The sequence below is a fragment of the Macaca mulatta genome, chromosome 1 (assembly GCF_049350105.2).
Source record: "Macaca mulatta isolate MMU2019108-1 chromosome 1, T2T-MMU8v2.0, whole genome shotgun sequence".
In the NCBI taxonomy this organism is placed as follows: Eukaryota; Metazoa; Chordata; class Mammalia; order Primates; family Cercopithecidae; genus Macaca; species Macaca mulatta.
In genome coordinates this window covers 227,938,417-227,963,211 of record NC_133406.1, presented here as the reverse complement: position 1 = coordinate 227,963,211, position 24,795 = coordinate 227,938,417, and the positions used below count along the sequence as shown (strand labels likewise).

Sequence of the window (24,795 nt, the reverse complement as noted above, 5' to 3'; positions counted from 1 at the left end):
AAGACAAAGGCCCTTATCTCATTGGACTGAGCTCTGTGGGGATGGTGCCCAGGTCTAATTGCTAATGCATTGCAGCTGTAGCTAAGCACCTGCCATAGAATGTGAAATGATTGTGGAATGAATGAATGAAGACTGAGTGAATGAACCATATTATACCAGTGCGAGCACAAAGACAGAATTCTTTGTGCAAACCCCTGCCAAGTAGCAGACAGGAAATGGAGCCCAGTGGTTTAGGTCTGAACCAGAGGGGATTTAAATCTCTTCATGGGATTTAAATCTCATCACAACTGCATGACGTTAGGCAGCTACTTAATCTCTTTGCTTCAGTGTCCTCATCTGTAAAATGGGTATAATAATGGCATCTGCCTCAGAGGGCAGCTGTGAGGATTAAGCAGGTGAATAAATGTATATAAATGTCTTTGCTTGGAGCAAGCACATCAACATTCATTAAATAGTTGCAGACTTTAACTCACCCCAATTGTAAAAGTGTAGCAAGGATGATACTAGTATTGTGGTGACAACACAGAAACCAGGTTCTTCTGGCCAGTGCTTTTGTGGGGGTGGTTGGTTTGATTTGTATCTGTGAGGTCAATTCTGCTTCTGCAGAATCAGCTGTTCTCTTACAGAGAGTATTTATACCCAGAGTCTGTCACCATGGAGACAGTCAACAGTAGAGGGGCCATTTTATTCTCTGAGATTAGCAGGGAGTAGTCTACTACTCAGTCAGGAGGCCAGTTGGGAAGACAAAATAGGCACCCCAAACTCAGCAACTTCATAGCACCTTCCTCTCCCCCTGAAGCCTTAAACTGTGTCAAGTCAAAGAAACCTGGGGCAAATCCTTATCATGTTTTTGACTGCAGTAAATCCACAGCCACTCTCTACTCCAGGCTGGCAGATTGAGACCAAGTACTCAACGAAAGTGCTCACTGGAAATTGGGTGGAAGAGAGGAGAAAGGTAAGGAAACGAGAGAGGCTGGACAGAGGGCTCAGATGAGGACCGATGGGGAGAGGCAGGAGTGAATTTCATCTCTGTTTTCAAATGGAGGGCAGCAGATGATTGCATCTTGAAAATATTAAGATTGCATCTTAAATATTCAGCAGGTTTGGGGGGAAGCTATTTATACTTATGAGTGGAACTGAGTACATACACAATGGAAAAACATGTATGTAACGTACATCTTTGTTCTCTCTGTGCTCTACAAAGGATAGTTACATTCAAGCAATATTCATGCATTTTGCATGGTTTCTATGACTGGTTTATACATGACGGTCAGCGAAAAGACCATCGACACTCTGTTACAGATATAATAGGGACATTGAAAATACGGTAACAGGGTGTCAATGTAGTGCCTCTCAGCACTCTTCTCAATGAAGTGTTTCTAGGCGTATGGATATTTTCTGTCATTAATTCCTTTATACTTGATTTGAAGAACACTTGCTCTCCTTATTCTGGCCCTTCCCAGAATATGGTACCTCCTGAGGCCAGCTTGCCACTCTCTGCATTGATGTCTGGGGATTTGCTGCTGCTCTCTGGCACCTTTCCACAATCCTGCCCTACTAATGCATTTCAATTTTTACTTTTTTTCTTTTTTTTTGAGACACAGTCTTGCTCTGTTGCCCAGGCTAGAGTGCAGTGGCATGATCTCGGTTCACTGCAACCTCCGCCTCCCGGGCTCAAGCGATTCTCCTGCCTCAGCCTCCCAAGTAACTGGTACTACAAGTGCATGCCACCATGCCCAGCTAATTTTTGTTATTTTTAGTAGAGATGGGGTTTCACCATGTTGGCCAAGCTGGTCTTGAACTCCTGACCTCAAGTGATCTGCCCACTTTGGCCTCCCAAAGTGCTGGGATTATAGGCATGAGCCACCGCACCCAGCTTCAAGTTTTACTTTCAAATAGAACAATTTGGTTCTTGGTTTTCCTTTGTGTTTTAAAGGTCTTTGGAAAATACTTTGCCTGAGTTGGCAAAGTTTCAAGTTGGCATACTTGAAATAGAATATCTTCATTTGTGTTTGGCAAGACTGAGCCACTTAAAGTTTTTCAGAGACATCTAGACTTCCCCATGTCTTCTTGGGAAGTGGGCAAGGGAAAGAAAGTGAAATAGAAATGTCAGCTTTGGTATGGGGAAAAGAAGGGAAGGTTAAAGGCTGTTTTCATGGAGAACGTTAGTAATTACCACCTCTCTGGCCAGATACAACCTTCAGTCACCATCAGCTACAAATGTACTTGACCTTGTTTGGTGAGCAGGTGCGTGCAAGAGAAGTTCCAAAAGCAGGAAGGACTGGTTGAATACCTTCAGGTGCCCATGAGTGATGCAGTACTCAGGGATATTATGGCCTGGTCTCACACCTAGAGAAGATTGCATAAAAGTAGTGGAGTTGGAGTGACGTCAACAAAGTAGTGGACTAAGAAGCTCCAGGTTCTCATTCCCTATAGAAACATTAAAGAAAAAAACATAAAAACACTATAGGAGCTCTGGAAAACAAAGATATATAGCCCAGTCAAATGGCCAATCAAGAAAAAGACACATTCAAAATGAATAGGAAATTTCATGATGTTTTTACTTGTCCTTTCCCACTACCTCCCCAGCACAGCACAGCATAGTCTGCATTTTAGGGTAAGTGGCAGCTTGGCTCCAAGTTCCCTTCTTCAAATCCAGAGTGAGTGGAGCAACATTTGAACCTGTCTGGGGCTGCCTGAGGGATTGCTCTCTATTTCTTCTAACTTGGAGCTCAGACGGGAAAAGGTGGCATAGTTCAGATCTCAGGCTGGGAAAAGCCATGGAAAGCAATGACAGGCACAGCTAGTGAAAGCTGCCAGGGGATTACAGATCTATAAATATCTAGGGCAAGAGATTGTGGATAGAGGAATACGATAGAACATCTGAAGTCGAAGAAGAAGCAGGGGTGAGACTTTTTTTTGGAAATTAAAACATTTAAAAGCAGCTATGTATGTAGGGGAATTAAGAAAACACACACACACACACACACACACGCGCACATACACACACACACACACAGGTCCAGGCAAGATGTACACCAGAAAAGACTTGAGAATATTTTAAGCCTTCATGTTGGGCTGACCCCAAGACTCAGAACATTACTTGCTAGTTAGAAAAGGTCTTCCCTGCACAGAGCCAGTCTACAAAGACTGGAAGAGTTGGCTGCTTTTCAAATGCCCAATTTTCAATGAAAAATCACCAGACATACAAAGATACAGGAAAAAAAGAAAAGGCCCATCCAAAGGAAGAAAATAAAGTGAGAGAAACTCTCCCTGAATAAACACAAGCATCAAGGTACTAGTCAAATACTTTAAAACAACCATCTTAAATATGGACAAATAGGTAAAGGACACAAAGAACTAAAGTAAATCAGGAAAACAATACATGAACAAAATGAGAACATCAAAAAGGAGATTGAAATTATAAAAAGGAGTCAAACCAGTTTTAGAGCTGAAAAATGCAATAACTGAATTGAAAAATTCAATGGAGGAATTCAACGGCAGATTTGAATAGGCAGGAGAAAGAATCAGCAAAGTTAAAGGCAGTGAACAGAGCCTAAGGGACTTATGGGACATTATCAAGCAGATTAATATATGCATTAAGAGAATTGCATAAGGAGAAGAGAGAGAGAAAGGGGCCAAGAGAGCATTTGAAAAAATAATGACTAAAATCTTCCCAAATTTGAGTAAATACATAGATCTACAAATCCAAGAAGTTCAATGAACTCCAAGTACGAAAAATATAAAGAGTCCCTCATTGAAACACTTTATAATTAAAATATTGAAACCCAAAACAAAGACAGAATCTTGAGAGCACCAGGAGAAAAGTAACTCATCAAGAACAATGGCTCCTCAGTGAGATTATTAGGGGATTGACCAGATGAGGTGGCTCACGTCTGAATCTCAGCACTTTGGGAGGATAAGGCAGGTAGACTGCTTGAGCCCAGGAGTTCAAGACCAGCTGGGCAACATGGTAAAACCCTATCTCTACAAAATATATACAAATTAGTTGGGCACAGTGGTATATGCCTGTAGTCCCAGCTACTCAGGAGACTGAGGTGGGAGGATCACTTGAACCTGGGAGGTGGAGGTTGCAGTGAGCCAAAATCATGCCACTGCACTCTAGCCTGGGTGACAGAGTGAGAGTGAGGCCCTGTCTCAAAAAACAAACAAACAAACAAACAAACAAACAGATTATTAGGGAATTTTCTCAGCAGAACCCTTGGAGCCTGGAAGGCAGTGGGATAATATATTTAAAGTGCTGATAAAAAAATACTGTTATCTGATAATTTTGTATCCTACAAAACTGTCTTTTAAAAATGAGGGAGAAGTTAAAACATTCCCAGATAAACAAAAACTGAGGGTGTTTATTGACAGTAGACCTACCTTGCCAGGAAAGCTAAAGAGAATCCTTCAAGTTGAAACAAAAGGACATTAGACAGTAACTTGAAGCCATACAAAAATATAAAGTTATCCAGTAAAGGTAAATATGTAGAAAAGCATAAAAACTAGGGTTATTATAATTTTGGGGTGTAATTCCAGTCTTTATTTTTGACAGAATTTAGAAGACAAAGGCATAAAATTATAAATCTATGTAAATGAGTATGCATTATATAAAGATGTAATTTGTGACTTTAATAACATAAAGCAGAGAGAGGCAAAGCTATAAAAGAGTAGAGTTTTGGTATGCAATTTCAGTTGGTCACAATTTATAATATGTTGTTATAGCTGTAGGATATTGTGTATAATCCCCACGGTACCCACAGAGAAGATGCCTATAGAGTATTCACAAAAGAAAATAATAAGGGAATCAAAATGTGGCCCTCAAAAATTAAACACAAAAGAAGACAGTAAGAGAGCAAATAAGGGACAAAAATCTACAAGACATACAGAAAACAAATACTCAAGTGGCAAAAGTAAGTCCTTCCCTATCAATAATCACTTTTAAATGTAAATGGATTAAACTTCCAAATAAAAGGCATACATTAGCAGAGAGATTTATAAAACAGGATCCAACTATATGCTGCCTACAAGAGACTGACTATAGATTGAAGCACACATGTAAGTTGAAAGTGAAATGAAGAAAAAAGATATTTTTTTTTGCCAGAAGGGAGCAGGTATGGCTAGTATCAGGCAAAGTAGGCTTTAGGTTAAAAACTATTATGAGACAAAGAGGGACATTATATATTGATGAAAGGGCCAATTCACCAAGAAGAAGGTACAATACACACATGTATACACCAAATATTAGAGCTCTGAAATATATGAAGCAAAATGGACAGAATTGAAGGGAGAAATAGATGGCTCCACACTAATAGAAAGGTACTTCAATATCCCACTTTTAATACTGGATAAAAAAACCCCAGAAGATCAGTAAGGAAACTGAGGACTTGAACAACCCTATAGACCAATTGGACCTGACAGACACTCCACCCAACAAAGGCAGAATAGGTGTTTTTTTTTTTTTTTCTCAAGTACATATGGAATATTCTCCAGGATGGGCCATATGTTAGACTACAAAACAAGTTTTAATAAATTATAAAGATTAAAATCATAAAAAGTACCTTTTCTGATCACAAATGAAATGAACTTAAAGATCAGTAGCAGAAGAAATACAGAAAAATCCACAAATATGTGGAAATTAAACAACACACTGTTTTAAAAAAAATCAGTAAAGAAAAAAATCACTGAAAAATTAGAAAATAATAATGAAAATACAACATACCAAAACTTATGGGATTCAGTGAAAGTACTGTTAAGAGGGAAATTAACAGCTGTAAACACATTAAAAAAGAATAAATATCTCAAATTAACCTAACTTTACACTTTAAGAAAACAGAAAAACAAAGAACAAACTAAATGCAAAGCTAGCAGAAGGAAGGAAATTAAAGATTTAGAGAAGAGGTAAGTAAAATAGAAAATAGAAAAACAACAGAAAAAAATCAATAAAACCAAGCTGGGACCGGGTGCAGTGGCTCATGCCTGTAATCCCAGCACTTTGGGAGGCCGAGATGGGTGGATCATCTGAGGTCAGGAGTTCGAGACCAGCCTGGCCAACATGGTGAAACCCCATCTCTACCAAAAATACAGAAATTAGCTGGGTGCTGTGGTGCATGCCTGTAATTCCAGCTACTAGGGAGGCTGAGGCAGGAGAATTGCTTGAACCTGGGAGGCAGAGGTTTCAGTGAGCTGAGATTGTACCACTGCACTCCAGCCTGGGTGACAGACCGAGACTCCATCTCTAAACAAACAAGCAAGCAAACAAACAGAAAACCAACTTGGTTTTTTGAAAAGCTCAATAAAATTTACAAATGTTTATCTCTATTGACTAAGGGAAGAAAAGAGGAGATGCAAGTAACTAAAATTAGAAATGAAAGTGTGAAATAATTACCAACTTTTTTCTGACATAAAAAGATAATAAGAGAGTACTGTGAACAATTTATGCTAATAATTGGATAACTTACATAGTTCTCCATGAAATGGAGAAATTCCAAGAAATACACAATCTATCAAGACTGAATTATAAAGAAATAGAAAATCTGAATAGATCTATAACTAGTGAAGAGATTGAATTAGTAATCAAAAATCTCCCAACAAAGGAAAGCCTAAGACCAAATGACTTCAGTGGTGAATTATAACAAATATTTTAAAAAGAATTAACATCAGTCCTTCTCAAATGCTTCCAAAATATTGAAGAGGAGGAAATCAATTCTAACTAACTTTATGAGGCCAGCATGACCCTGATACTAAAGACGAAGACATCACAAGAAAAGAAAACTACAAACCAGTATTCTTTATGAATATTGATGCAAAAATCCTCAAGTAAATAGTAGAAACCCCAATTCAATATTATATTAAAAGGGTTATATACACCATGATCAAGTGAGATTCATTACTGGAATGCAAGAACGGTTCAGGGCTGGGCATAGTGGCTCATGCCTATAGTCCCAGCACTTTGGGAAGCCGAGGCAGGCACATCAGTTGAGGTCATGAGTTCGAGACCAGCCAGGCCAACATGATGAAACCTCGTCTCTACAAAAAATACAAAAATTATGTGGGTATGGTGGCACATGCCTGTGGTCCCAGCTTGAAAATGGCTTGAACCTGGGAGGTGGAGGTCTCAGTGAGCCAAGATCTCACCACTGCACTTCAGCCTGGCCAATTCTGTCTTAAAAAAAAAAAAAAAAAAAAAGGTTTAATATATAAAAATTAATCAGTATACTAGAACGAAGGAAAAAAAACTACCTGATCATCACAATGTAGAAAAAGCATTGGGCAAAATTAAACTTCTTTTTATAAAAAAAAAAAAAAGCATTCTACAAACTACACATAGAAGGAAACTGCCTCAGCATAATAACAAAAACCCACAGCTAACATAATACTCGATGGTGAAAGATTGAAAGCTTTTCCTTTAAGATTAGGAATAAGACAAAGATGCCAGCTTTTGCCACTTTTATTCAACATCGTACTGGAAGTTCTAGCCAGAAAAATTAGGAAAGTAAAAGAACAGCTTCCAAATTGGAAAGGAAAAAGTAAAATTATCTCTCTTTTTGCAGATGGCGTGATTTTATATATAGGAAACCCCTAATGATTTTATATGTCGGAAACACACATGCACCCATACACAAACTGTTAGAACTAATAAACGAGTTAAGCAAAGTATGCAAAAGTTGATTGTGTTTGTAAACACTAACAGTGAACTCTGAAAAGGAAATTAAGAAAACAATTCTATTTACAGTAACATCAAAAAATACAATACTTAAGAGTAGGCTTAACCAAGGAGATGAAAGGCTTATATACATTGAACACTACAAAACACTGCTGAAAAAAATAGAGGACATAAATTAATGGAATGACACCCTGTGTTCATGGATGGAAGACTTCATATTGTTAAGATACCAATACTACACAAAGCTATCTACAGATTCAATGCAATCGCTATCGAAACCTCAGTAAAGTTTCTGCAGACATAAAATCCATCCTAAAATTCATATAAAATCTCAAGAGACTCCAAATAGCCAAAACGGTCTTGAAAAAAAGAACAAAATTGGAAGACTCACATTTCTTGGTTTCAAAACTTACTAAAAGCCACAGTAATGAAGACAGTGTGATACCGGCATACAGACAGATACATAGACCTATAGAACAAAAGAGCCTACAAACAAACATTTGTATATACGATCAAACGACTCTTGACGAGGATGCTAAAACTGTTCAGTGGGGGAAAGGACAATTTCTTCAACAAATGGTGTTCGGTAAAGTGGATATCTGTGTGTAAAAATATAAAGTTAGGTCCTTCCCTCATTCCATATACAAAACTGAACTCGAAGTGGATCAAAGACCTGGATAAGACCTAAAACTACAAAACTCTTAGAAGAAAACACAGGGGGTTGGGTGTGATGACTCATGCCTGTAATCCCAGCACTTTGAGAGGCTGAGGCGGGAGGACTACTTGAGGCAAGGAGTTCAAGACCAGCCTGGGCAACATAGCAAGAGCCCATCTCTCTCTTTTTGAAATTAAATAAAAAAGAAGAAAACACAGGGGAAAAGTCTCATGACATTGGCTTTAGCAAGAATTTCTTGATATGACACCAAAAGCACAAGCAACACAAGAAAAAAATAATAAATTGGACGTCATCAAAACAAAAGACTTTGTGCCTCAAAGGACACTATCAACAGAGTAAATGATAACCAGTGGAGTGGGAGAGAATATTTGCAAATCACAAATCTGATAAGGGGCTAATATCCGGAATATGTAAAGGACTTCTATAACTCAACAATAACCAAAGACAAGCAACCTGATTAAAAAATGACAAAGGAGCTGAATAGATATTTCTCCAAAGAAGATGTACAAATGGCCAATAAACACATAAACATAGTCAGCCTCACTGATTATTAGGGAGGTCCAAATCAAAACTACAATGAGATACCACTTCACCCTTTAGTACGGCTAGTATCAAAAAACAGAAAATAACAAGTGTTGGTGAGGATATGAAGAAATGGGAACCCTTGGACCCTAAATGATACTGCCACTGTGGAAAACAATATGGCAGTTCCCCCAAAAAATTAGACATAGAATTACCATATGATCCAGCAATTATGCTTCTGGTTGTATGCCCAAAAGAATCAAACGCAGGGACTCAACGAGATATTGTACATTCACAATAATAGTAACTATTCACAGTAGTCAAAAGGTGGATGCAACCCAAGTGCCCATTGATGGATGAAAGGATAAACAAAATGTGTAAGTATACTATGGAATATAATCAAACCTTAAAAAGGAAGAAGATTCTGACACATGCTATCAAATGGATGAATTTTGAAGACATTATACTAAGTGAGCTAAGACACAAAAGGACAAATATTGTATGATTCTACTTACATAGGGTGCCTGTAACAGGCAAGGTCATGCAGAGAAAGTAGAATGATGGTTGCCAAGGGCTGCAGGGAGAGGAGCATGGAGAGTTGGTGCTTAATGGTCACAGAGTTTCAGTTTTGCAAGGTAAGTAGAGTTCTAGAGATGGATGGTGGTGATGATTGCACAACAGTGTGAATGTCACTGAACTGTAGAGTTGAAAATGGCTAAAATGGTAAATGAATTTTATGTTGAATATATTTTACCATATTAAACGTTAAGAAAACTAATTAGAGAACAAAATGTAATTTAAAAAGTGAGAGAGTTGGAAAGAATGAGGAACGAAGAAGAGAAAGAAAGGGAGGACTGGGCACAGTGGCTCATACCTGTAATCCCAACACTTTGGGAGGCCGAGGCGGGTGGATCACAAGGTTGAGAGATCAAGACCGTCCTGGCCAACATGGCAAAACCCTGTCTCTGCTGAAAATACAAAAATTAGCTGGACACAGCGGCGCGTGCCTGTAATCCCAGCTACTCCAAGGCTGAGAGAGGAGAATCGCTTGAACCCGGGAGGCGGAGGTTGCAGTGAGCCGAGAACGCTCCAGTGCACTCCAGCCTGGTGACAGAGCGAGACTCCGTGTCCAAAAAGAAAAAAAAAAAAAGGAGGAGGCAAAAAGGAGACAAGAGCAGGGAGAGAGAAGATGAGAAAGGACACAGGTGCGGATGATTAGAAGGTGGCCAGGGGAGACAATGACAGCTCTTCCCAGGGGTGACGCATGGCAGGCTCCCTGTCCCCAAGCAAGCTCTTTTCCTGTGTTGGGCAGGATGTCCTGGGGTTTGTATTTACCTTTTCCCGACCCATCTTCTGATGGCCCAGGAGGTAAGGGGACCCAGCAGAAGTTTGAGAAGTGGCATCTCAGAGGCTTTCCTGAATATTTGGTCTTTTCCAGTTCACCAGAGACACTGACAAGACACCCCAATCCATTTACGGAAAAGAATACATCACTTTCCCAGACCACAGACCGGACCAGATCTCCAGGTGGTACGGGAAAAGGAAAGTTGAGGTAAGAGGGAGTGGTGGCTGGGACACTCAGGCCTGGACCCCACCCACAGCTCAGGGGACACCAGCCAGGTTCTTATAGGTGTATTATCCTCTTGGGGAAAACAGGAGTAGTCTCATTAATACCCTCCCAGCCCAGGGGCTGCAGATAGCACTAACCCATAATTACCTGTGTGGGCTGATGATCTGTTTAATCTCAAACTGGTAGCATTCCCTCCAACCTATATCCCAGCACCTGGATCACACTCTTCCAACAGAATATGGGCAAAGAATGTGAGAAACAGCAACAAAAAGGTAAATGCTGCATATAGTCGGGAATCACATAAGGCACTGCAAAAGCAGCTAGCAGTGATGTATTTGGACAAACAGTGTTGTGTATTATCCGTGCTGCAGCTTCCTGTTCTTTTGTATGAAAAGTCAAGCACCATTCACACGTTGTATTGACTGGGCTCTTGTCTGTGGGAATCATGGTGTTCCAGGGGTTGGAAGCAGAAAGCAGGGCATTGCAACCTCAGAACATGCCCCCCACACCCAAGGAGGGGCATTTGAGACTATTATTACCTTTAGCAATCCCCCTGGTGAGTATCTAGGAGACAATTATTAACTTGGTGTGCCAGAGGCTCAGAGATCCTGGCGCTTCCAGGAACAGCAGGGAAAGCGGTCTCCTACAGTAACCCCTGTGGGCAGCTCCCAGCCGGCACAGCCTGGGGAGAGCGAGCTTGTAGGTGCTCACCCACTGGGTGCGCAGCTGTGCTCTGTCCCCACCACACTCTGGGAGTTCCCTTGACTTGTTTCTTTTGCCAGCCTGCTGTTCTCATAAGTGATTTCTGTCTCCCCGCTCCCACCGCACCTGACCCTACTACACCTGCTTCAACTCAGGGTGGCAGCAGAGACGCACGGAATAAGGTCGTGGACATCTTTTGGAATTGGGGCATTTTAGTGTTTGGAGGGACCCAAGAGATCATTCAGCTCAGCGGCCGGAGGTGTCAAGTGTCTTTTTCAAAGCTGTGTGGCTTATTGGTAAGGGATGAAGCAAATTGCTGCTCTGCAACTCAGGCAAAGAATGTCCTCAGATTCCATTCGTCATCTGCCAGAGTCGCCTATTTGCATACTGCATTTAGGGATCCACGTTAGGATAAGCAGCAACAGATTTTCAGCTCTGTGCTGGCAACCCCAGACCACTCCCTCATCCTCAGACCACGCTGACATCCCCAAGCAAGTTGATGCTCTGGGGCTGCTGAGCTTCACCGGTAGTGGGCACCAAAGACACAAGTGAATTGTAACATAAACAAGTCAAAGTTAGAAGCCAGGATCGGGCCGGGCGCGGTGGCTCAAGCCTGTAATCCCAGCACTTTGGGAGGCCGAGACGGGCGGATCACGAGGTCAGGAGATCGAGACCATCCTGGCTAACACGGTGAAACCCCGTCTCTACTAAAAAATACAAAAAACTAGCCGGGCGAGGTGGCGGGCGCCTGTAGTCCCAGCTACTCGGGAGGCTGAGGCAGGAGAATGGCGTGAACCCCGGAGGCGGAGCTTGCAGTGAGCTGAGATCCAGCCACTGTACTCCAGCCTGGGCGGCAGAGCGAGACTCCGTCTCAAAAAAAAAAAAAAAAAAAAAAAAAAAAAGAAGCCAGGATCGGGGGCTCTCGGTCTCCAACCATCCATGTGTGTGAGGTATTGACCCTAGTTCTCAGTACATTGTAGAGCATTTAGAGAGCTTTTCTGAAAGACCTTTGGACCCATTACAAGCTCTGACCAAGAGTTTAACATACAATCTAGTTAAAATTAAGAACCCCCGCACCCACCCCACCCACACCCCACACTGTCCTCTCCAAAAGAACAGACAATTGAATATTCATTTCTTCTTTTCTTTTCCTTTCTTCTCTTCTCTTCTCTCCTCTCCTCTCCTCTCCTCTTCTTTTCTTTTCTTTATTTTGAGACAGAGTCTCGCTCTGTCACCCAGGCTAGAGTGCAGTGGTGCGATCTTGGCTCACTGCAACCTCGGCCTCCTGGGTTGGAACAATTCTCCTGCCTCAGCCTCCCGAGTAGCTGGGATTACAGGTGTGTGCCATCACACCCAGCTAATTTTTTTTTGTATTTTTAGTAGAGACAGGGTTTTGCTATGTTGGTCAGGCTGGTCCTGAACTCCTGGTCTCAAGTGATCCGCCCACTTTGGCCTCCCAAAGTGCTGGGATTACAGGCGTGAGCCACTGTGCCCAGTCCTGAATATTTATGTCTAATGTTTCTGTTCAAATTGCCTGCTTGTGGGATGGGGCTCTGAACATAACCCTGCTACCACACGGCTGCTTCAACTCTGTCAGCTCTTCTGTTTCCTTCATGATGCCCTTCTTCTCCTAGGACAGCTTCCTTCTCCATCTCCCACTCTCCACTTCCACTTGCTCTTCCTTCTTAGGCGAAAACGATTCCAAAGCTCATATCCCCAACTGCCTCCTTTATCTGATTCTCACACACCAAGCCAATGTTTCCTCTGCCTTAAATCACCCCAGGGCTAAGTAGTGGACAGTAGAGACCACCTCTAGGGCCCAGAGCCCACAAACTATTCACACATCCAGTCCTAAACTTGTCCACCCTAAACTTGCCTCACCCAATGGTTCCCATGGAAACCACAGTAAAGGCTCTGGGCCCTGCTCCCCGCTCGTTCCTTCCGCCTCCCGACCAATGACCAACACTGGTGCTTCCTTATGTGGCCCTGCAGGGCATGGCGTACTCTTCCTCTTGAGAACTGTAAGTAACAAGCTCTTCTTTCAAAGGTAGTTGTCTCTGTGTCTGTCACTTTCCCAAATAAGGAAAAATCCCAGGCACCCAATAAAGACAGCAGGACCACACCCCAAATCAAGAGAAACTGCGAGAAAATTCCTCCTGGCGTCTCTCCCTCCCAAGCCACGAGGCTGCTTCTGCACTTCCCTCTGTTGATGGGAAACCCTCCAAGTCACTTCGGCACTGGAAATACACTACGGGGTACCTGGCGATGTGGATCTTGGGAATCCTGCTTAATGTCTGTGCCCACCCCCCTTGTCTTCCTCTGGCATTGTGATCTGACTTATTTATGGGACCACCACTTGAAATATTGGGTGCAGCTGGCATTTCCAGACCATAGCAGACACAGGCCTCCCTGTCTGCTCCAGACAAGAGGACAAGCATGGAAATCAACATTATCCCCCCTTGTAAATCAGTGCAGTTCCCCAGGATTCCCTTCTGGGCCCAAGAGGATTTTCTTAGGAAAAGCACTGAATCAGGCAGACATCCCAGAGAAAGGAGAACATGGCTTTCTTCTCCCTGTAAATTACTCCTCACCAAAGAAATCACTCCCCTAGTTTCCAACTGAGCGAGCAGTAAATCGTGTGCAGGAGAAGATAATTTATAGGGTGTTGTCTGATTCTTCCCACAGTAACAGACTGAAATATAAGGCACACACGTCAGGCTGGCTTTCACCATCTTTTCCTTGCCCTTAGGAACAGGCTTGGATGCATGAGACTTGAGACAAATAGGCTGCAATTTCAGATCACAAGTGAGGTGGTACTGACTCTTCCCATTCAGCAGGATGTCCTGGCTTTAATTTTAATGTGCCAACGTAGCTCATTCTAGGAATGAATTGACTTGGCATGGGACCGGCCATACAGAGAACTGACTGCAGCTAGCTGGGATGTGTTTGAAGGTGGGATGCCTCAGAGTGGGATAAACAAGTGTGTTTCTGAAGACCTTTTGCCAGCCCATGGATGCCCACTCTCTCCATTAGCGCCAAAGACCCCTACATGTGGCAGCTCCTGTCTCCACCATGGCCAGGCGGATGCCTTGCTCCTATCAGTAATGAGCCCACTGTGTCTGTCCTTCCAGGGGCTCCCCTACAAACACCTGATCACCCACCACCAGGAACCCCCACATCGCTACCTGATCAGCACCTATGACGACCATTACAACCGGCATGGTTACAACCCGGGGCTGCCTCCGCTCCGCACCTGGAATGGACAGAAGTTGCTGTGGCTGCCAGAGAAGTCTGACTTCCCCCTTCTTGGTATTTTTATAATTCAGGGTTTTCCTCTGAATTGGTCTGTAAAGGTGCACAGACCAATGCAGCTATACCTGCCTTATGCAGAAGGAGCCACACAGGTGGCCCTGGCTCCAGGAGAGCAGTGGATGACACAGTCGGGGCTGAGTCCTATTGTCCCCTCAGGGCTACCTCCTGTGCTCTCCCCTTGATACGGGATAATCTTGGCTGTGTAATGAAGCCATCACCTGTGCCCCATGATGGCATGCTTAGAGCACAGGTGGCAGGGAGCGCATCCACGCATCCTTCCTCCCAGTCGTATTTACTACATGAATAGTGACAATATTTCCCAGGTAGTGCTCCTTGCTGCAATGGTAACAAACACTGAGGAATTTCTGGCCTCGGGGAGTTGACATTCCAGTGGGGAAACAGGTAAGACACCACTAAAAAGTAAGAACACTTAAGATCACATAGATAATTTTAGACCGGAATGTGTGCTATGGAGAGAAAACAGGTAATGGATAGAAAGTGAGGTGGTGAATTTGTGAGCCTCCTTTGGTTCACACGTTCCTCCTTGGAAAAGTGAGGGATGGTCTTTGTTGAGGAGATAGTTGAGTTGGGAAGAAGGGAACCATACAGGGATCGATGGGGAGGGCATTCCAGAGGAAGGAACAGAAAGTGAAAAAGGTCTACGGCAGGAATGGAGGAGGGCCATGTAGGGGCTCACAGGGCACAGTGAAGGGAATGAAATTTGTCCTACCCACAATCCCAAGACCTGGAATGCATTTTTGTAGGAGAGTGCCTTGATCTGATTTACATTTCAAGCCACGTCCACCCTAATGAGGACACAGAGCAGTGCCATCTCTTTGTGGTCCTACCTTTTGATGCAAAGGGACATAGGTCAGAGGATGAGCTGCTGGTCACTCTGCATTACTTTTGCATGGGATTCTTCTCAACATCACTCTCCATGCACACAGCTTCCTTCCCGAAAGGGGTGGGACAATTACTCAGGACTAGCGAGGCCACGCACAACCTCACCATGGGGGCTGACTTCTCCAAGGCCCCCGTGGCAGAGCCTGGTCTCCCCTGAGCACTTGGGATGCAGGTGCACCTTGAGACCGCCAGGGGCTGACTGAACCAATGCTCTCTGCAAGGCTTCTTCCCTCTGGGGCTCTGCTGGCCTTGGTGCCTGACAGAGCAGCCTGGGAAAATCTCCAGCGCCCCTGCTGCCCAGTCTCGTGGCCATTTAGAGCAAGACTCCTTCTCTAAGCCCCATTCAACAGGACCCTGGTTTCTCTTGCAGCTCCCCCTACAAACTATGGACTCTATGAACAACTTAAGCAGAGATGGCTCGCACCCAAGGCTGGCCTGAAGCAGAGCACGTACACTTCATCCTACCCCAGACCTCCGTCGTGCGCTCTGTCCTGCAGGGAATATGCGATTCCGGTCCCTCCCCATCGCCTGCATCCTGTCCCACACTTCTGAGAGCTGCCACCCCAGTAGCAGCTCAGATAGAACCAACTGGAGACCCACAGCATCCCTGGACTTGCCAGACAACAAGCGGCTGCAGATAAACTCAGAGTACAATATCCGGCCTGTCAAGGATGCCCTCAGAATAACCATCTGCATTTGGCGGTACCTGTCCCCTCCTCAAATCCCACAGGTTCCTTTCTTTCCATCCCACAATTAAAGCTCTTTGACACTATTGCTGGGCTATGTACGTGCACAAGACAGATTCAGACTGTCAGAGAAAACAGGAAGGGCCCTTAAGTTCCACCCTGTTGTTTCACAGGAGGGGAAGCTGAGGTCCGGAGAGGTAATGAGACTTGCTGAAGAGTCTAGTCCCATGGAGGAAACGAATCTGATGATGAAACCCATCGTGAAAACTCCACAGAATGACCGAATGTGGTTCCCAGGAGGGCAGTGCTGCAGAGCTGGCGTTGGGGAAGGACCCCAGCTTGTCTGTCATTGCCAAGGCAGAGGAAGGCGTGCTCTGGCCCCATGGGACTCGGAAGGGGAAGACACATGGCATTTCCTCTGTCTCTGAGCTCGCAAATCTTTTTTTTGTTTGTTTGTTTGTTTGCTTTTTTTTGAGATGGAGTCTTGCTCTGTTGCCCAGGCTGGAGTGCTGTGGCATGATCTCGGCTCACTGCAACCTTCACCTCCCGGGTTCAAGTGATTCTTCTGCCTCAGCCTCCTGAGTAGCTGGGACTACAGGTGCGCACTACTGTGCCCGGCTAATTTTTGTATTTTTAGTAGAGACGAGGTTTCACCATATTGGTCATGCTTGTCTCGAACTCCTGACCTCGAGATCCCCCTGCCTCAGCCTCCCAAAGTTCTGGGATTACAGGCCTGAGCCACTGTACCTGGCCGAGCTCTCAAATCTTTATGAGCCTGGACAGAGGGCAGAGCCTCTGGTGAGTGATTTGGGAGAGAGAGTAGATCTCCTAGCAGAAGAACTCAGGCATCGTCCTCGCCTAGGACAGGGGTCCACAAGCGCGCATGCTCAGTGCTCACACAAAACTTCCTCTTTGAAGAAATGCCAGCAGACACCTTGGGCCCTCTGCATGCTTGGCTCATGGGCACAGGTGTGTTTTGTCAGTGATTTTGTACTGCAGACCAGTAATATGACTCCCAGTTTGGGAACCTGAGTCTTTGCCATTGTTTTCACAGGACACCTGCTGGCCTCAGGCCACCTACCTTAGGGTCACATTGGCACCTACTAAGTTCCTTCCTTAGTCATCCAAGCGTCCATGTAAGGACGCTGTCTTCCATCCTGACTGAAAGTCAGAGCCGGCACAGGTTAGGTGCTCTATAAATGTTTGTTGGATGAGTGAATGACAGGAGTTGAACGAATGAGTTGAATGAATGAATGACAGGAGGAGGAGCGAGGGGGTACAGAAAGGCTGCCTCAGGAGACAGCTGTGGGTTAAAGTGGAGCTGGCTGTCCTCACACCTCCAACATCCAGCCATTCTATTGAGCGTCCATTGAGCCATATCTGGGCCTGGCCCTGACCTCACAGAGCCTCAGCCCAGCAGTCAGGGAGGAGCATGAGGTAAATGGCTGCAGGACAGAGAGCTGCGGCAGCTGGAGGCCCTGGGGGACAGTGAGGGATTGCGGGGAGTGAGGGAGACCCAGGATATGCTAAGCAAGGGTGTCCAATTTTTTGGATTCCCCGGGTTACATTGGAAGAATTGTCTTGGGACACACATAAAAAAAACGAACACTGGCCAGACGCAGTGGCTCATGCCTGTAATTCCAGCACTTTGGGAGGCCAATATGGGTGGATCCCCTGAGGTCAGGAGTTTGCAACTAGCCTGTCCAACGCAGTGAAATACTGCCTCTATTAAAAATACAAAAATGAGCTGGGCACAGTGATTCATGCCTGTCATTCCAGATACTCGGGAGGCTGAGGCCGCAGAATCGCTTGAACCCAGGAGGCGGAGGTTGCAGTGAGCTGGGATGGTGCCACTGCACTCCAGCCTGGGCGCCAGAGTGAGACTCCATCCCAACAACAACAACAACAACAACAATAAACTTACACTAACGATAGCTGATGAGCTAAAAATATATAGCAAAAAATACCATAATGTTTTAAGTAAGTTTACAAATTTATGCTGGGCCACATTCAGCCTGCAGGCGGAGGGTTGGACAAGCTTGTGCGAAGGTAAAGGATGTCAACGGGCAGGGGTTGACAGGTGATGAATGAAGACCTGGCCTGTCTAGGTAGGGCCAAGGAGAATCAGGTAGGTCAAGGCCAGAGAGCTGAGGGAGATTACCCAGCTGAAGGGACAGGTGGGGAGGGAAGAGAGGGTGGCTTGGGCCATGGGGGCAGCACGTGTGAAGCCTCTGACTTGGGAAGAAACTAAGCAGGTTCCTTAAAAGTCCAGAAAGACCGTGCGTTGGTCTCCTGCTGCTGCTGGAACGAAATACCACAAACTCAGTGCCCTTAAGCAACACATGTTTATTTGACCGTTTTTTATTATAAATGTGAATAGGCCGGGCGCGGTGGCTCAAGCCTGTAATCCCAGCACTTTGGGAGGCCGAGGCGGGTGGATCACGAGTTAGGAGATCGAGACTATCCTGGCTAACATGGTGAAACCCCGTCTCTACTAAAAATACAAAAACTTAGCCGGGCGTGGTGGCGGGCGCCTGTAGTCTCAGCTACTTGGGAGGCTGAGGCGGGAGAATGGCGTGAATCCGGGAGGCGGAGCTTGCAGTGAGCCGAGATCACGCCACTGCACTCCAGCCTGGGAGACACAGCGAGACTCCGTCTCAAAAAACAAACAAACAAACAAACAAACAAACAATAAATGTGAATAAATGCACATTTGTTCAAAATATCGTAAGCTCAGTGCTTTAAAACAACACACATTTATCCTCTTGCAGTTCTCTTACAGGTAAGAGTCTACAGTGGGTCCTCAGGGCTGCGTTCCTTCTAGAGGGTCTGGGGCAAATTGTTTCCTTGTCTTTTCCAGCTTCTAGGGCACATCACTGCTCCCCATCTGGTGCCGCCATCAGCCTGTCGAGAGCCCGCAGTGCAGCCTCTTCCTTCCTCTCTCTCCCCTTACAAGGATCCCTGTGACTACACTGGGTTCCCTGGATAACCCAAGATAACCTCCATCTCAAGATCCTTAATTTAATCACACCTATAAAATTCCTTCTGAATGTAAACTAACATATTCACAGGTTCCAGGATGAGGATATGGACATTCTAGGAGGGATGAGGAGAGAAAAGTTCTGTGCACTTGACACCTGCTCAGTCACTTACTCGCCTCCTACCCACAATGTGTCTGGTCCTTTCCAGGCAGCTGGGATGGTCAAGGGGCAGGGGCAGGTGGAATCCTATGAGGGCCACCGACTGTGGCTGCCCTCACCTGGTCAGCTGCTTCACTTTCCACCCACGCACATTAAAAAGTCACTGTGAATGTGAGAGTGACCAGAAACTCAATTGAGCCGGAGTATTGTGTTCAAGGTCAACAGTGCAACCAGATCAACAAGATGGGGTGCACAACCAACAACCAAGGCTCCAGTTGACCAGGGCGGAGGTTCTCCCCAGCTGTTCCCAAAGGAAGATCAAGCCAGTGGGAGTCTATTTCCTACAGCCCTGCTTCAACCCAACCAGGGGTTCTCAAACGTGAGCCACATCAGCTTCACCTGGGGGCTTGTTGAAACACAGATGCTAGGCCCACCCCCTGAGTTTCAGGTGGGGCTGAGAAGCTGGGTTTCTAATGAGTTCCCAGGGGAAGCCAGTGCTGCTGGCCTGGGGACTGAACTTTGGCAACCACGGCACTAGGCTGAGCTAGTCTAATTCTTTTTTGTTTTTTAATTAATTTATTTTTGTTGATACATAATAGTTGTACATACTTTTGAGATACATGTGACCATCTGATACATTTATATAATCAAATCAAAATAATTTGGATATCTGCCACCTTAAATATTTCTTTTCTTTACGGTGGGAATATTCCAATTATTCTCTTCTAGCTATTTTGAAATGCACACTTAATGTTAACTATACTATCCCTACTGATCTATCAAACTCCAGTTCTTACTTCTAAGTGTATATTTGTACCCATTAACCAACCTCTATTCACCCACCCCTCGCACCCAGCTCTTTCCCGCCTCTGGTAACCACCACTCTATTCTCTATCATCATGATATCCACTTTTTAAGCTCCCACGTATAAGTGAGAACATGCGTTATTTGTCTTTCTGTGCTTGGATTATTTTACATAATGACATTGTTTTATATAATGATTATTTGAACATAATGACCTCCAGTTCCATCCATATTGCTGAAAATGACAAAATTTCACTTTTAATGGTTGAATGATATTTCATTGTATAGATATATGTACCACATTTTCTGTATCCATTCATCCATTCATGGACACTTACGTTGATTTCATGTTTTGGATATTGTAAATAGTACTGCAGTAAACGTGGTCGTGAGGACATCTGTTTGATATACTGATTTTCTTTCTCTTGGATATATGCTCAGTGATGGGATTGCTGGATCATATGGTAGTTTTAGTTTTTTGGAGAACCTCCATGCAGTTTCTGTAGGGGCTATACTAATTAATTTACATTCCCATCAACATTGTACAAGAGTTCTCCTTTCTCCATATACTCACGGGCATCTGTTATTTCTTGTCATTTTGATAAAAGCCATTCTAACTGGGATAAGGTGATATGTCATTGTGATTTTGATTTGCCTTTCTCTGATGATTAGTGATATTGAGCATTTTTTCATATATCTGTTGGCCATTTGTGTGCCATCTTTTGAAAACTGTCTATTCAGAACTTTTGCCCATTCAAAAATGGGATCATTTGATTTTTTTCCCATTGACTTGTTTGAGCTTCTTGCATATTCTAGTTATTAGTCTCTTGCCAGTTGGGTAGCTTGTAAGAATGTTCTCCCATTCTGTGGGTCATCTCTTCACTTTGATTGTTTCCCTTGCTGTGCAGAAGAAGCTGTTTGCCTTGATGTAATCCCATTTGTCTATTTTTGCTTTGATTGCCTACGCTTTTGAGGCCTTACACAAAATATCTGCCCCAAACCAATGTTCTGGAGCATTTTTTCAAGTTTTTCTCCTGGTTTCATAATTTCAGGTCTTAGTCTTACACAGAATATCTTTGCCCCATCAATGTTTTGGAGTAATTTTTCAGGTTTTTCTTCTGGCTTCATAATTTCAGGTCTTAGATTTAAGACTTTAAACCACTTTGCTTTTTTTTTTTTTTTTTTTTTTAGATGGAATCTCGCTCTGTCACCAGGCTGGAGTGCAGTGGCGCGATCTTGGCTCACTGCAATCTCCACCTCCCGGGTTCAAGCAGTTCTCCTGCCTCAGCCTCTCGAGTAGCTAGGACTACGAGCACGTGCTGCCATGCCCAGCTAATTTTTGTATTTTTAGTAGAGACAGGGTTTCACTATGTTGGCCAGGATGGTCTCGATCTTCTGACCTCATGATCTGTCCACCTCAGCCTCCCGAAGTGGTGGCATTACAGGTAGTGAGCCACCGCGCTGGCTCAAGACTTTAAACCACTTTGACTTGATTTTTGTATACAGTGAAAGATAGGGATCGACTTCCATTCTGCACATGGCTATCCAGATTTTCCAGCACCACTGATGGATGAGACTGTCATTTCCCAGTTGTATACAGGCTTACTGCCTTTGTCAAAAATGAGTTGGCTGCAAATGTGTGAATTTATATCTGAATCTGCTATTCTGTTCCATTGGTTTATATGTCTATTTTTATGCCAGTACCATGCTGATTGGGTTACTATAGGTTTGCATTATATTTGGAAGTCAGGTAGTGTGATGCCTCTAGTTTTGTTCTTTTTGGTCAGGATGGCTTTGGCTATTCATGGTCTGCTGAGGTTCCACATAAAAATTGTAGAATTATTTTTGCTATTTCTGTGAAGAATGCCATTAGTATTTTGATAGGAATTGCACTGAATCTGTAAGTTGCTTTGGGTAGCATTTTCATTTTTAATGACATGAATTCTTCCTATCTATGAGCATAAACTATCCTTCCGTTTTTTCTCATATCCTCTTAAATTTCTTTCACCAGTGTTTTATAGTTTTCCTTGTATTAATCTTTCACATCTGTGGTTAAATGAATTCCTAGGTATTTTATATTCTTTGTCGCTGTTGATAATGGAAGTGATTTCTTGATTTCTTTAACAATCTTTAAGATTGTTTGCTGTTGGCATATATGAATGCTATTAATTTTTGTACGTTGACTTTGTATCCTACAATTTTACTGAAACACACTTTTTGTTAAAGTCTTTAGGTTTTTATAAATATAAGATCATATCATCTGCGTACAAGGTTAATTTGACTTCTTCCTTTCTAACTTGGATGCCCTTTATTTCTTTCTCTTGGCTTATTGCTCTGCCCAGGACTTCCAGTATTATGTTGAAAAACAGTGGTGAAAGTGAACATCCTGGTCTTGTTCCAGATTTCAGAAGAAAGGCTTTCAATTTCTCCTCATTCAGTATGATGTTGGTTGTGGGTCTGTGAAAAACGCCATTCATGATTTTGAATTGTGTTCCTCTATACCTACTTTGTGGAAAGTTTTTATCTTAAAGAATTGTTGGATTTTATTGAATGATTTTTCAGCATCTATTGAAATGATCATATAAATTCAGTTCTTGGTTCTGCTAACATGATAAATCACATTTATTTATTTTCGTATGTTGAACCATCCTTGCACCACTGAGATGAGTCTTACTTGATGAGTGTAAATGATCTTTTTAATGTGTTACTGATTTCGGTTAGCTAGTATTTTTAGAGGATATTCGCATGTGTGTTGATCAGGGATATTGGCCTGTAATTTTCTTTTTTGGTTGTGCCCTTGTCTGGTTTTGGTATTAGAGTAATGCTGGCAGTTCATGTATTTCTATTTTATTTGTAAAATTTATTTGGAATAACAGATTGTGCAGTGAAAATAAACATAGTAAACGTTAGACCTGATGCTCTGGACCCCAGCTCTTGCACAAGCCTCTCACTGTGGAACTTTATTACAAAGCATTAAAATGAGCAGCACTTTGGCAGGGACTAGGACAAATTCTGGGTGAAATGAGACAGAAGGGGGCCAATGGCCCCAGGTCCCAGATGAGTGGAAAAGAGGCTTTTATCAGCTGGGAGCTATGGGAGAACCCCAGGCCCAGTAGGCATTGCTGCAATGACCTCATGGTATGTATGTGTGCATTTGTGTGTGACCACCTGGAAAGTCACAGCTCTCCAGGATGAGCTGTCCTCATAGCAGAGAAAAGTAAAACGTCCCATATCCCTGGCAGGACACATCTCCCAGGAGTTCAGCAAGAAGACATGGGATCTGTGGACAGGAGGGCACTTGATAAAATCCCTCATTTGAGGTTGATGTGAAAAGTTGAACTCAAGATCCTGAGGCCCTACATCCTTCCTACTCCCCACAGGGCTCCTGCTGAGCCAGCCCTGCCTCCCAGATACAAGAGCCCAGGGAGAAGGTGGGAGAGAGGAAAACCCGCTGGGATCTCAGGGCATGGAAGGAGCCCTGGACCTTTCTCCCTGTGATGCCTCCCCTACTCTCACGTTCCTCTGGTCCTGGAGCTTCAAGGACTCCTGCATCCTTTCCTTCCCACAGCCCTGCCTTTGACAAAGCTCCATGCGTTTGCCTCCAGCTGGGTCCCCAACCCCAGGCTCTGGGAGCTGTGAGGAGGCTCAGGGCTCCTGCAGTCTGCAGGAGGAAACCTTGCTCTACATGAACCTGTATGGGTTCTGGGATCCCTTCCTGCACAGGGCCACCTGCAGGTCCCACACATGCATCTTCCCTAGAAGAGCCAATGGGGATGGGCCAGGGCCCCAAACCTTCTCCCAAACTCCACATCCAAAGGAGGGAGAGGGATCACCTGAAGCACAAACCTGGTGTGTGTGCTGGGTGGGTCCTGGCCCCACTGTCTCCTCCTGATCCCAGAGGCCAGGGATGTGGCCACAGGCGCCCTACCAACTCCCTATGCACCCCCAACCCAAGATGAACAAACTCCTGCAGACTCCCAGGCCCACCCAAACTTAAAGAAATTAGGAGAATTCTCCAAGGGGAGAAGACAGCGGCTGCCTCTGTGGTGCTGTGCCCAGGAGGAAGATGATCACTGTTCAAACTGCCTTGGCAAGTTGTTTCAAAGAAATAAAGTCCTTGGATTCTCAGTGTTTTGAATTACGTTGCACTTAATAAATATTAGTTTTACTAATGTTTTCCACTTACCTGTCTGTTTTTATTCAGCAGTGAGAGAGTTCTTCATATTCAACAAAAAGTGATTAAAGGACATGGGATATCTGTCATTTTTCCCCATGGATTATTAAGATCACTCTGCACATTTCATTCTGCATAGTCATTTTTTTCTGACCTGGGCTGCAGTGCTGAGCCACGTGTACTCTGTTGAGTTCATTTTCCAGATTCTTTGCTTTCTGTTTGTCTTCCTCAGTAGCACTGAGAATAGTAGATGGCACATCCCAGGCACTCAGTAAAGATTTTTGAATGAATCAAGGGGAGCGGAGGGACAGGAAGGCACTGCGTGTTGGGGGGTCACATGTGCCAGAATCTTTCCTGAAAACTTGACCCAGAGTCTCCCCTCCAGGGCCTCATGACGCTCCTCAGCACTGGACATGGCAGGATTTTTCTGACTGAGAATCAATGTGCACCTTCTCCTTCCACAGGGAGGTGCTGGTCCGGCTGCTGGGCCCTGTTTTGACTTCCATGCCCCAAGACATTTCTCTGGCTTGCAGGAGGAGATTTGGCGTCTCTTGGATGACAGGGACTCTGGGCCAGACTCCGTTCTCCCTCATTCCCTCCTGAAAAGCCCACTCCTTCCTGTTCCATGAGGCTGTGA

At 44.2% G+C, this 24,795-nt stretch overlaps 1 protein-coding gene across 1 annotated transcript; it reads left to right on the top strand.

The window, feature by feature from the left end:
• Positions 1–647: 647 nt before the first annotated feature.
• On the top strand, positions 648–16,126 carry CFAP107 (cilia and flagella associated protein 107). The gene is made up of 4 exons (XM_001106171.5): positions 648–955; positions 10,306–10,419; positions 14,271–14,448; positions 15,725–16,126. The coding sequence occupies exons 1-4, from the start codon at positions 845–847 to the stop codon at positions 15,904–15,906; spliced, it is 585 nt and encodes a 194-aa protein (XP_001106171.3). The 5' UTR covers positions 648–844; the 3' UTR covers positions 15,907–16,126.
• Positions 16,127–24,795: the final 8,669 nt, after the last annotated feature.

What these genes read in the sequence shown, in the direction of transcription:
- CFAP107 (XM_001106171.5), top strand. Translation starts at nt 845, where the DNA reads ATGTTTTTGACTGCAGTAAATCCACAGCCACTCTCTACTCCAGGCTGG. An exon ending in GGGTGGAAGAGAGGAGAAAG is followed by an intron (nt 956 to 10,305) that starts GTAAGGAAACGA and finishes GGTCTTTTCCAG; the next exon opens with TTCACCAGAGACACTGACAA. An exon ending in ACGGGAAAAGGAAAGTTGAG is followed by an intron (nt 10,420 to 14,270) that starts GTAAGAGGGAGT and finishes CTGTCCTTCCAG; the next exon opens with GGGCTCCCCTACAAACACCT.